The sequence below is a fragment of the Poecilia reticulata genome, linkage group LG5 (genome assembly GCF_000633615.1).
Source record: "Poecilia reticulata strain Guanapo linkage group LG5, Guppy_female_1.0+MT, whole genome shotgun sequence".
Taxonomy (NCBI): Eukaryota; Metazoa; Chordata; class Actinopteri; order Cyprinodontiformes; family Poeciliidae; genus Poecilia; species Poecilia reticulata.
The window spans coordinates 6,871,404-6,885,497 of NC_024335.1; the positions used below are offsets into that span (position 1 = coordinate 6,871,404).

The window sequence follows — 14,094 nt, forward strand, 5'->3', positions numbered from 1 at the left end:
GAAACATTGATTGATTAGAGATATATACATATTTTTAAGAGCTTCGGTACTGTACACTGAGGGAATTGTCTAATGTAGTTCAGATTGAACTTGACATAAATAGGAATTGAGCCTCCTGGCTAACTTCCCTGACATAAAGCACCTGACATGAGTTAGAAAAACAACATGCAATGACAACCTGACCAGACGCTGAGGAAGCTTTGTGCAAATGAAAGTTTATGAAAGTGACCCGGTGTCTCGCTGGGTTAAAGTTTAATGTTCGGAGTTTGAATGTTACTCTGACCTCCGCTTTGCACGCTATCTCTCCTGTAACCTATTCTACCCAAACTCTCTAAGCTGTGAAAAGTACAAAATGGCATGAAAAGGCTTTATGCTCCAACCAGAAGAAAGCATTAAATCTAAAAAACACAACCTTCATAAAGTATACCAACTTCCCTTCCTGCACATGAAATTAGAGCCCACAGACTCCGGTCTTCCGGCCCAGCATAGTTCAGATGTTGCAATGGCAGCAGCGGGTGTGTGTGTGTGTGTGCGTGTGTGTGTGTGTGTTTAGAAGTATTTGGTAATAGGCACAGAAGACAGCTGATGTAATGACTGTAAAACTAGATTTGAAAGTGTCTGAGCAATACCTCCAAGGAAGATATTTGGAAATAGTTTGAACAACAGTGACCTGAGCCAAATATTCTGATGCACACTTTCTTGCCTTGTACATACGTTAAATGCAAAAGAAAAAAAACATGTTTCAAATATGACCGGAAAAGACTCGAGATTGTGGCAGATGTTCATCTTCCAGCTTTATTATACTAAAGTGATGGTTATAGATAGTTGAAAACAGCTTTGATGCATTGTTGATTGTCCTTAAGCAAGAAACAGACTCCAAGTAAAAAAAGTTAGAAAATATTTTATTTACAGGTAATTTCTCACTTTATCTCCCCAGTAGGTAAGAATCCAGTCTTTTTGCCTGCACAAAAAAAAGGACTTTAATAGATACAAAATAATTTCACATTGAAAAATTAGAACTCAACCAAGTTGCTGAATCTAAAGGCTCAAAAGCAAGTTTAGTTTAAGAATTTCATACAAATGGAAACAAAATGAGCGATTACATATATCATACATTGAATATGTACAATATGCTTAAGAACAACATTGGATCTTTTTTTTAAAAAAAAGCTAAACATTCAATTGTTAAGGCATATTTTAAAGCCAACATCATTCCTGCTGTGTGCCCTCTGTTAGCTCACACTTACTTTCTCACAGTTTCTAAGCGGTGTGCAGGACCAGAATAAGTTATAAGCACTAATCTGATTTCTGTTTTTGGATGCAGCTGATTAAAATGAGATAGCACCTTCACCCTGATGCCAAAACAGAAAACGACTGTGCGCAATTTTACGTGTGTGTGCGTTCATGCGTGTTCGCAGAGATACTGATGTATGTACGTGCACTGCTGATCTCTGTGGATGGCTGTGAAGAAACAAGGCGCACAACAACAAGTGCTGTATGCGACGAGGCGTGAAAAATGCTTCCCTTTAAGGCACGTGAAGTTTGACAGTGATGAAGCACGAAGAATTTTTGCGTCAAGTTTGCCAACTGACGGTTCCCTCTCTTTCTGTTAGTCATCGGCACTTTGCTGCAAAAGGTGGTAGTTTCGTACTGAAGTTGGCAGACAGCCCGTAATGAAATGTTCGGGCTCTGTGGTAGACAAATGACTGTGCGCCACAAATTAATCACATTGAGACTGCCTAGAAACAGATAAAACAATTTTATTTCTTTTCTTGATTTTTCTGTTCCTGTTCTTCTCCACCTTCTGGTAAATGATTAATTTCAATTCATGATTTAACAGTCTCGGTTTTTCTTCACATTGCGGCGCTCGTCCCCTTTTCCTTTTGAGCTCTAGTACAAGTCCTTCATGATCTCTTGCAGCAAAGGGTGTAGGAGCATGTCCACCTCGGTCTGCTTCAGCAGCTCGATGAGGTGCACGTGGTCAGTGACTATCTGACGCAGGTCCGTCATCTTCTGGAGCAGCTTGGCAAACAGCTGCAGGGAGTCTGGATGGCTGAGCTTCAGTTGCAGCTCCAGCGAATGGAGCACCGTCTCCTGAAGCTGCTCGATGGGCTTCACGTTCAGCAGGCCGGGCCGGTCTGGACGGGACGGGGCGCAGAGACACAGGGGATCAATTAGAGACAGACCTCACACTGATATCATTACACAATGCACGTCAAAAGCAGAGCAACCATTATCCTCTGCAGTCAATTAATAAATGGAGTTCACCTCCATGTAATTTAATCCCTATGTAATGTGAAAGTCTCAGAAGTTTCTTGGAGAACATCAGTTTATAAAAAACCTCACAAAGGCCAAGGGACACACCAGACAGGTTAGAAATAATGTTGTAGGGAAGGTTAAAGCAGGGTTAGTATATGAGGTGATACAATTTTAAGCATCCCATGGTGTAATGCTCTGCAGAGTCAGGATATTTAGCTGCCAATTTATGATTTAATGCACTCTGCTGTGTTTCCTTAGGTAGAGACATTTTTATCCAGTTTGAACTTGGTTGCATTGTTGATAAGTCGGATCAATTGGATTGTATGTATGATTGGATTGAATTGTCTTTTTTTTTTTGTAAAGTGAATTAAGGTGGCGTGTTGTGAGTTGGCACATTATATACTGCTCCAAAAAATAAAGGGAACACTTCAGTGTTCACTTAAATGTTAAAGTGTTGCCTTTATTTTTTTGAGCAGTGTAGATAAACTGAATTGAAGACACAAAACATATAGTCCTAAATATACTGAAATCAGTTCTTATTAGTGAGATGGTTTTCTGCTTTGTACAAAAAGCTGCTTATTAAGCCATAATCAGTCATTTAAGTTAATAATTTAGCTCATTGTTGGATTTTAATCTTAATAATGTTCAAAGTCAGGTTTTTATCAATCATCAGGTCCAGTCCTGCTAATAATCAGCAGGACTGGACAAACTCATAAGGCTCTGTTCAGATATGAGGGATTGCCTAATTACACATGAGTAAAACGCTTCGACTTCCTGATGTTTGCTTCTAAGAAACTCGACTCATAAGTGTGAGGACTGAAGACCAAAAGTTTCACGCCTTTTCCCACCAATACTTTTCCTTTTACTCTAAATCTTCACGGCTAGTACAGAAACGTGCACAAGTGGGAGATGCGTGATTGTTGCTCACTCCTGTGGTCGTCACTGAAACCTCACCTCTCTTGTCGTTTCTCCCTCATCACAAGTGCAACCTTTGCAGTTATTGATCCCTGACTCTTGTGATGCAGCGTTTTATTGTTCTCATGTGAAACAGATTATTTTACCTTTAACCATTTAGTAAATAGATAAATGGTTTAAGGCTGTCCAAAGATAACATGTTTATCACTAAAGGACGATAAGTTGTGGACAGGAGATACCTGAGATCTCTGTGTGGACATAATGTCTTTTTTAATAAAAAGAAACATTTTCACTGGCAGTAAATGGAAGATACATATTACATTTAATAAATGAATTGGGGTATTACATACAATTTTGAAGCATATTGTTTTAACAGGAAGTGGTTTGCTTCACTTTGGTGTAAAAGAGATTTTACACCAAAGTGAAGGGCAGGAGTGCATGAGGACCAGGTGTGATGATTTATAGTTTTGTTCTGGGCGCAGCAAGTTTAGAAATTGCCCCCTGCTTCCGGGATTTGCATCAGACTCAACCCCCCCGCCCCCCTAAAAAAAATCATTAGAAATCCTATTAGATAATAACATTCCCTGACAAATAGTGATCACTCACCCCCACTGAGGATAATAACAGCCAAAAACAGCGCCATGTCACTGTCGTCCAGCTCCAGCGTGTTGAACTTGACTCCGAACTCAAATTTTGGCTCCATCATCTGACAGAAAGGTTTCCTGAGACTCTTGAGGAACTCCCGCGTCATGAAGATCTGTCCGTAGGAGATCAGGGTGCCATCCTTGTTCATCAGAGGCGACATCATGATGATCAAAACTTCAATCACTCCGTATTTCAGCAACGTCACCTGGACAAAAATATTTACTGGTTGAAATGAAGCTCTGAAGATGGGTGAGATATTTGAAAACATGTAGAGGACGCAACAAAATCATATTTTTATTTCTATTTTAAGGGAAGCCATAGACTAATAGAGTATTCTTTTTATTAGTTTTTCTACATCTTAACCATGTTTCTCACAAATAAACTCTCAACATCAGCAACCTTCAGAATTTTTAACAGTGTTGCTGAAACTGGCAGCAGTTTAATCGACCGAGGTGTAATTTGGAAAGCTTTAATTCAACAAAGTGTTCATTCAATACGAATCCACTTATAGTAAAGAGATCCACTTATCCGCCCTTTGACCATGAGTTATGCTTTGACCATACAGGGATTAGTAGTAATTATTGCTTTTTATCTGCGTTGTGTGTGATCACATTTGTATAATTTCTCTGGGTCTCCTCCCAGTGGGATGCGCCCATTACATGACTGAACTTTTCACAATATTGACAAGGGACTCATGCACACTTGTAAACACTTGTATCTGCAACCTCGTTCTTTCTAGCCAGCACTTGTGACCAGACTCAGCCTCTCTCTTCACCATGAAAGGCTGGTAAAGAACTCGGGTCACTGCAGCCACCACACCAATTCCCCTCTTCCTCTCCGTTTTTTCCTCATTCTTGAATGAGAACCTTAGACACCTGAACTCCTCAACTTGCGCAGGATGTCTTCTCTGACATCTTGAAAAGGCCCTCTACCCTTTTCTGACTCAGGACCATACACTAGAGGTGATGATTTTCATCCCAGCAAACTCCCATGCACCCTCAAGGACCCCGAAGAGGGTGTGCATTGTCTCAATTTTTTATATGTATTTATTCCTTCATTTACTGTTTGGTTTTTGGTTCTGGATCTCTCATCACCCCACCCTCAGCAAATATGTAAAAGGTCTTTGTTACAATAACCCTGTGCTACAGCTTGCAAGATGCTCTCCTACTCTGTACTTTGTTTTTTTTTTTGACTCTCAAAAGTGGCTTTTAAAGGGGTAGTATGTATTTTCCATGCACATAGTGCACAATAAAGTGTTATCAAGTGTTCAGTTGTTATAAAAATTTGAATTGAGATTCTGTCTCTTTAAGTAGCTCCTGCTCTTTCCAACACTCCATTATGACATTTATAACAGTTCTGCTCATTGTGGAAGTTATGTTTCTGATGAAGGAATAACATTCTAACATGACCCAAAACTCAAAAAAAGTCAATTTTAGTCCATCTTACTTGATCATTGAGATCCAGATCGATGAATCCTGGAATGCTCTTTGCAAATTCTGTCACTTCTCTTACTGCTTCTGCAGAGCGTGACTGACAGCTTTTGAAGAAACGCAGCTCCGCCCCGTCAGGTGTCAGTCCGTTGGTCCCCGTTCCCAGAGCTCCATAATCTGACCCTGAGTGGGCTCCTGGGATTCCTGAAACCGTAAGGATATGGAATAAAAATCTGAAAAAGCTGTAGAACACAATTCTATGACTGAGAAATTAACCAGAACTAGCAGACTTTGTCTCAGATGTATAACAGTGCATGAAGAAGTACACCCAAGATTATTAATACTAATGGCAAATTTCAAGATTTAAAATAAACTTTGGTTCCTAACAAAATCTTTCGTTTGATAATGACTATCAAGATTTTGAACTGGCCCAGTTTAAATCCAGATTCGAGCCTGATAGATAATCAATGGAGATTTGGGTGATGGCAAGGAAACCCGTCAAAATAAGAGACTTGAAGGTCAACACCAGAGATAAGTCATTGTAACACCAGTAGAAATATACACAAAAATGGTAAATAAATAAATATTTGTCCATTAGTAATTTAAATAAATTATTTCATTTTTAGAAGCATTCTTGTGTGATTTCCTATCTGAAACAAACATCATGTGTGACTAAAAACAACTTAAAATCTTTATTTACCTGGTCTATGAATAATGCATAATTGTAATTATGCCTACTAACTTTAGTTTCTTTATTGTTGTGTTTGTAAAGCTGACTATCTTTCGATCTCTTGTCTTTTTTCTAACCAATGTGAAAATGAGCTTATGGTTTCCATGCCTATTCTTAGCTGCGAGTCAATGAAGCATCTATTTAGGCTTTTGGTAGTTAAATATAAACATGAAAAAGACTTGAAACAGCCTGTTCAAATTTATCTTTAAACTCAAAATATTTAAGAAATATGTGACTTGTTGAATGCAAAGAGTTAAGGTTTATAAGAAAAGCTCTTATGATTCACTAAAATTGCTTGCAGACAAACTCAATCCAGGTTTTTAAAGAAATATTTTCTAAACTACAAAACTAATATATGTCATCTAAAAATCTAGATTGTGCCTTTACTAACCTCCAACTGTAACGGTGGACATCTGCTGGTGGTCCCGGGATGGAATCTGCCTACAGTTGATAAACTGCTCCCCTTCTATTAGAGACTTCATGTCATGAATGATGAAAGGCTGCACACACACGCACACACACACACACACACACAGAAGATTTTTGTAATTGCCAAAGCATTCCACCTGTTTTAATTCACTAAAAGCAGTTCAATGTTTTACTTTCAGTTAGCAGAGGTTATGTAAAACCTAACACTGTTCAGCCTGCAGACATAAAGCAGGTAAATCAGGGGATACAACAGTTGGTGATAAATGAGAGTACTCAATCACAGTAATGATGCCGGTCAGAACTGGACCAGAATGTCTCCAACAGGACTACCTCCTTCTTCACTGGATAAAACTCTCATTTAAACTGGAGATTTGCTGTCAGCACTTCTGTATTGAGTGGCCATTGTGTTTTGCACTGAGGTCAAAGTTTTAATGTTGCAACAATAACACTTCAACTGTATTCTCTGCCGACTTGTGCTTTCCCTTTCCCTTTGTCATTTTTTGTTTTTCATAACTTTACATGTGGAAGTAAATATAATTATTGCAATCTGCAATCCTGAACAAAATGAAAAAGCAAAAATATTATATTTGTCATTTAAACAGAACCAAAACATATAAGGAAATTTAGCTTTTTTCTTGTCTCGTATTTTAGTAGTCCTGTAGTCCTGCGTTGATGTTTTTTAATATTAATATATTTTTTGGTGGATTCAATCATTGTTCTAATGAAAGCGATTCAACAAAACACACAACTGTCTGGTAGAAGGTAACCATCCTTAGCCGTCAGCATGACCTTATCACAGATATGTTGAGCCACCCTCTTTTACTGTCTACTTTTGTGGTTTTCTACAAAAAGACAAAAAACAAACACAAAACAAATCCCTCTTTGATCAAACAACAACTAATATCTCGACCTTGGATGCTAAAAAAATGTAAATATTCCACAAAAGCTAAAATCATTTACTAATAATTTGTTTTAGGAGGTACGCAATGAATTCGTAAATGAGCAAGGAGTGCTTCAAACAAAATGCTGAGCCAGTGTCATTTGGCGGCTTTGGCTGAGGCGAACAGTCATAACAAGCTGAACAAAAAGATGCCGAGCAACCTTGAAGACACCAGAATTTACCAGCAGCAGAAAAACTTAGAGCTGCTGCAAAAGCTTTAAAAAATGGCATAAAGAAAAACTACAGCATTAATACTATTCTTTTAATCCATTGTTATTTTTTATTCATTTGGTATTGAAATGATTTTGCACAGAATTACAAATTTAAGAGATTTTTCATTATGTTTGGTTGATTTATAATGTCATGACGTGTAATCTGTAAAACCTAGTGGACATTAACTTGAAAGTTTTGCTATACTGCACAGCAAAAAAAAGCACTTTAGTCTAGAAAAACGATAAAATAGAGTGTAGTGGCTGGTATAGTAGTATATGGCAACCAATCATATGTTGGACAATGAGGTGCCAGAAATAACAAACAACTGAAGAAAATGTAAGAAAAAAAAAAAAGATAAAATCTGAGATAATTTTTTTTGACAAATAAATTTCTTACATTTTGATGTGCCATTTTATAAATGTTCCAGTAAATTATATTAAGTGTCAGCATTAAAACTGTCACAGCGTACAGTAAAATAAAAAACCTGTTTGTTTCCCAGTCCAACCACCTGTCAGAGATTTTATGACAGCCAAAGCACGTAGAAACCAGTTGAACCACATCCCCAGTCAAAACAACAACAAAACCCTGCAAAGTGTCCATATGAACGGGGTATTGTGACACAACAAAAATAGCACTCGATATGTTTGCATGTGCACTTGGGAAAGTTTAACATTTTCTTCATTCAAAGTTTTCAAATGCAGAATTTCACATTTTTATTTTGTACAATTGCCAGAAGGCAGAGCAGACGTGACGGAAACTGGTTCAGCAGCTCAGATTAGAACAGAGCAGGAATGCACAGCTACTGCACATAAACTTAAAAATACAAGTAGTTCATAACAAAGACTTTTGACAGAACAAGTTCACATTAGGTTTGCCAATAAAGATTTATTCTCCATCATGTTTGTTCTTTTTACATATTTCATAAAGCTGTCTAATTGGCAGTGGTGTCTTAATGTGACTGATGTTACGAATAGATAAAAGTAGAACGGAAATCGGCCAGCCGTTCTTACCACTTTTTCTCCCGTCTTCCCAGAGAGGATTGCCCTGGCCTTGGCTTTGGTAAGGGGGAAATACTTCAGATAGGCTTCGTACAGATGCCGGGCCAGAGCCCTTAGATCTGCAGCCTCCGGGTGCATGTGCTCCATGTCAGACGAGAACTCAGCCAACAGCTTCTCCTTCTCCGCCTGAGGCATTCGGCCAAAACGAATGGCTGGGAAAGAAAGCAGAAATGTATGTTAGCGCATGTAGAAAACAAATATGCAAAACACTCTATCCACTATTTTACTTGAAAGGAAAATAGAAAGAAATATTCAAGTTATGAGAGTTCAAATGCAAATATCTGCAAAAAGTGAATAAGAAAAGACCACACTGCATTTAAGCTGAAGATCCCCTACCTTTGTTAGCAGAATGAAATTTGTAGTTTTTCAGTCAGTGCTAACAGTGCTTTCAGATTTAAATAAAATAAAAAACTGTCTGAAGTGATTTAAAAATAAACTGCATTCGTGCTAAAACTGCTATGCACAAAAATATACTGACCTTATTTCATTTCTTGCATTTAAGAAATACAGAAACACAGATAATTTACTTCTCCTTTAAATTTGGCTTCTGTTCTTAGATTCCTAAATAAATATTGAAGTGTGTTGTTGCTCAGATCTGGTCAGGTTTGTTTGATGGGTTTGTTGGGAGAGCACTGCTGGATCGATTGTCTGTTAAAACTAACCTTGTCCAGTTTCAAAACATACAACAGACCTGATGTCAATGCATTTAATTAAACATAGGAACAGGAAAACCAATTTATGATTACTATCAGGCTGCATCTAGACATAAGTTAGCAGAGTGAGGTAACTGCTCAGACATTTTCTATAAATAAGTTTTACTGTCTATGTCAGAGAAGGAATAGATCGACTGTTTAAAAGCACATGATAAATGACCCTGCTGAGTTTTTATGAGGTGTGTCTTGTGATGCATTTCAACATGTTCTGCACCTTGATAGTGCATTGGTAATTAGGTTTAAACAGTTCACTGAAAGACCTACACTTATCTAATCTTGTTTCCCCTCCCCTTTCCTTCTGCCACTGCAGGTGGCATTACAACCGACATTTAAAACTAAAACAACTGAACAAAGGAGACCTGATTGAGTTTCATTCACAAAATAAGTCCTATTTTGCAGATAACCAGCCCTATTATCATGGGTGAGTCTGCAGAATTAGCCATTAAAAATGTCCCAGTATCTATAATGTCACAACAACAATAACTTCAACAACAATAACAGCAGTGTAAATTTATGTTCGTTTTTTTTTTTAAGTTTAAAATGACGTTTTGCTTTTCATAAAGCCTAATCAGAAGGAGGTGAAATTTAATGCCATGCCGTGAGAAAGTCGAGACGTTCCATTAAAGTTGGAAATCATTAATTATCCCTCGCCTCAATTTAGACATGCACCATTCTTTAGCTGCAGCTTTATGCAATTGTGAAACGCTGAGTGTGTGGTTGATGCCCACCTTGGGCAAATCAACACAAAACCAAAGCGGACTTGCGTCTCTCTTGGCAACGAGCCTGAGACAGTGACACAGCATGCTGGAGAAACCAGTTGAAACTACAGGCTCAGAGATGTCAATCATTGATAAAACAAACGCCCACACTGTGGCACATTTTCAAAACTGCTGATATGTTGTTAAGTAATACGAGGAGGATATGAACGAAAGCAGAGAGAAACATGCTAGCAACTGGTAGGGTGAAAACAAACAAAGTAATTAAGGTGTGCACATGGTTTTCTGCTAAACCATGTGGAGAAAACCTGCACATGGTTTAGCAGGTTTTCTGTTAAACCATGTGTGCTTCATTTGACAGCTGACGTTTGTTACAGTAAATGCCTGACATTTTTTTCTCAAAAAGTCACTTCCATGTTACAGGAAGAATACATTATGAGAAAAAAAAAAATCTTGCACAAACAAAATTCCTTTTAGAATTCATTAAAACCAATCCTGACTAACACTTTAACAATGAAGCTCCTTTCTACTGAGTGAAGGCGTCAAGCTCCCAATGTTGCCAAAGCAAAATCCCCGCATAGTCCGAGGGAGCAGATATAAAATTTGAAGGGCTTAATTTTGTCTCTTCTTTCTAGAACAAGAGTTGTTTGTTTTTAAGTCTGGACTCATTTTAAGAGCAGCTAAAGGCATGCTTATTCAAAGGTGATTTCTTTAAGTTCTTTTAAATATTAAAGATTATTGGCTTTTGATGATTTGCATCATTTAGTTTATAATTTATTATTTTAATCATGTTTATTTTATATTCTCTCTTTGTGAATTGTATATATATTAAAGGTACCATGTAAATAAAAATCATTTCCTATTTACAAAGCAGGAGAGGAATGAAAGAAACTTTTGAATGGGATGAAAACATTCACATTTGATTAGTTTGTCTTTAGTCAAGGAGTAATTATTCTCATTCTAATAGAGTTCATATTTCACCAGCATCTGCAAAGCTATTTTGTTAACACGTCTCACCTGTAGCTTCCAGCAGAGGTCAAATTTTTACTTCCACTCTCTGAATGGAAGTAACAAAGTAACTTCCATTCAAAGAAGTAACTTGAATAGAAGTTACGTAGTTAAAATACTTCCAAAAGAATCAAATACTAAATCAAATGACTCAGAATTAATTAAAACACCTGGCTGGATTTCACTTTTTCACTCTTGAAACTTTCATTACTTTAAGAATGCATACAACTCAAGCAACAGTTAAGAGGGGATTTCAAGCACGTTCATGTATTCTGCATGCAAGATATTCAGCAGGCTGTGCAAATTTGTACAGGCGGATTAACTAAAGTATGAGGTATTGCACTGGTAGGTTTACAAAAGGTTGTCGTCATTTCATAGTAAAAAGAGTTGCTAATAATCCTTAGATCTCACCAGAGGTCAAAGAGTCAAGCGGCTGAGGCTGGCCCACCCTAACAGGTGCGACAAAATGGACAAGAGAATTGGGGAAATGACACTCGAGCACACCCGAGTAAACTCATACAGTCACCAAACACACGTGAGGAGGTGGAGTCCGTCAAGCCTCAGTGACCAACAATGGCTTCTGAAATAAAAAGCAGCAACTAAACAGTGGTGGGTGAGGGACAAGATTACAGCGTTCAGCGCTGTTTTCATGTTGCATTTCTGCTGTGGATCCAAGTTTTGCAACAATAATTTCACATAGTTAAAATAAAACTAAATGTGTTAACAGGAAGAAGCAGAAAGGATAATCAGGGTTTTGGTGAACATGTTGATAAGCTTGTATTAAATTATGCATGTACAGCTTGGCTTTTTTTTTTTTTTTTTTACCTAAAATGATGCATTAAACAATCAAAACTGGGCAAGATGGCCACAGCGGATCTATCATGCTTCATTGAACAAGATTTTGGGTTATACAGAACATGCTTGTTACAGTTTTTGCAGAAAATAATTCTCAGATGAGATTTTATTTTTACTCTATTTTGAGCTCCTTTCAGAATGATCTGATACTTAAAGACACTTTAACTTTTCTTCTGGAGACTAAGACCGACCATCAATATAGAAGGACCAGTTCGCTCTTTTCTGCCAACATTCTCGACACATCATCATAGTTTTTTTCAAATGGTGTGTCAGGGAGATTTTCTTAAACAAACAATTCCCTGGGAAGGTGATGACAATCTGGAGCACACATTTGCAGCTGAAGCAGCACGAACCAGGCACCTCAAGAGACTTACCTGTGTTTATTTAAAAAGTCTTGCCACTTGGTCATGAAAACGCAGAAAGGAAAAATGTAACACACTGGTGGGTATTTGGAGTTAGCTGTTGACCACAGCCTCATTTTTGATCACCTTTAAAAGGTATCAGGTACACGGAACCAGCAACGTGAACTGAAACATGATGCAAAGTCTGCGATGAAAACTCGAGACCACAGAAGAAACTAGTGGCAACATATAGGGCAGTGGGGTGACAAGCTACAGACATGTGGCCACACCTTGAAGACTAAATGTGCAGCAGTGTGACCAGCAGTGTGCACTCTGTTCTCAGGAGGGGGCATCTGGGGCAAGAGGAGTTATGTAGAGACACTTCCTAGACCACAACATCAAAAAAGATCCGACTTTTTCTACCTAAAAATTAATTTTTTACCGTCAACTCATAACTGGGTTTTGCTCCTTAGAGCCATTGTTAGCAGAAATAATTAAAAGTTGCCATTTTCTGTATGACTTCAGTCTCTTATTACTGCAGAGGAATTTTGCCCTTCTGCAAAACTTTGCTTCAGTTTCTTTCCAACTTTGTGGAAATGTGTTTGTGCACCATTTTGTCAAGATGCTACCACAATATTTCAAAAGGGTGACCACCCGGATTTTGACCCAGTCCGGGCTTTAAAATGCAAATTCTCTGAATTATTTTCCATAAGTGTGTTTTAGATTAGCTGCTTTGTTTAACCCTTGTGTTTACAAATGGGGTCCAAACGTCCCCACACATGTAAAACTTGTATCACTTGCCACAGTCCTTTACGTTTGCCTCGGTCCTCGCACGCACCAGGGTTAATATCAGTTTGGGCCATATTATACGGCCTAAGTTGGGGTGAATTTGCTGGTATCTTCACTCCTGGGAAGATTTGTTTTTTTCTCCTAAATGTTTTAGCAGAAACATTTACTATTTTAGAATAATCTCTACTTTATACTTTATCTCTACTTTGTATTTCATAATAATCTCTTTAGAATGATGGGCTGCAATTTGTTTGAACATTGCCTTATTGCCCTTTCCAGATTGATTATTAGCAGCTATAATTGCTTCTCTAAGATCACTGCTGATATATTTCTTCTCTGAGATTGTGTTGTTACACACCTGTAAACTATGAACCAGCAAACTGCCCAAGCATCTGCTTTTATAGAGACGGTGACACTTGCTGACAATCAGCGTACTGAGTGCATTTGATTAACAGAACCTGATGCTGCTTTCAAATCCTATGAAAACACAGAGTTTGCACTCAGCTTTTCCAATTTATGCACCATTATTGTTCCATAGCGTTAATAAAAGTAATTTAAAAAAAACAGATATCACAATCTTACCGTTGTGTGACATCCCAACATTAAGGCACTTCTGGAAACGGCAGTATTGACATTTGTTGCGTGACTTCTTGTGAATGCGACAGTGGAGATCACAGTGGTCGTACACCAGCTTTAGCCTGATTGTGCGTCTGAAGAAACCCTGTGAGGCGAAAAAAAGGACAGTCAATGCAAATGCAGTGGAGAAACTTTGTTAATTTGTAGGACCAAAGTACAGTAAATATATCAATAAGAAAAGTAAAAAATATTGTTTCTCAAGCCAAAACGTCAGCTTTTCTGACACCATGTTTAAACTTGAGAAACATTAATGTAAACACATGCTTTTAATGTTTGATCTGAAGGAAAACAAATCTTAATGCCCACAATTTTATGTAAAAAAAAAAAAAAAAGAGTAGACTGTATTCCAAGGTGTGCTTTTATACGTTTAACCTTAGAACCAAAGAAGTCATAAGATCTGCTCTTATCTCAGCAATT

The 14,094-nt window shown here is 37.8% G+C and overlaps 1 protein-coding gene across 3 annotated transcripts in view; it reads right to left on the reverse strand.

Annotated features, from left to right (window-relative positions):
• Positions 1-881: 881 nt before the first annotated feature.
• The window catches only part of pparg (peroxisome proliferator-activated receptor gamma), a 44,010-nt gene continuing 30,797 nt past the window's right edge, over positions 882-14,094 (reverse strand). For all 3 annotated transcript variants that reach the window (XM_008408553.2, XM_008408552.2, XM_008408555.1), the window contains exons 4-9: positions 13,624-13,762; positions 8,572-8,771; positions 6,371-6,479; positions 5,266-5,453; positions 3,781-4,024; positions 882-2,138 (exon numbers count right to left, since the gene is read on the reverse strand). In XM_008408553.2, the coding sequence (XP_008406775.1) occupies positions 1,891-2,138; positions 3,781-4,024; positions 5,266-5,453; positions 6,371-6,479; positions 8,572-8,771; positions 13,624-13,762 (1,128 nt within the window). In that variant the 3' untranslated portion in view covers positions 882-1,890. The remainder of the gene's footprint in view (positions 2,139-3,780; positions 4,025-5,265; positions 5,454-6,370; positions 6,480-8,571; positions 8,772-13,623; positions 13,763-14,094) is intronic.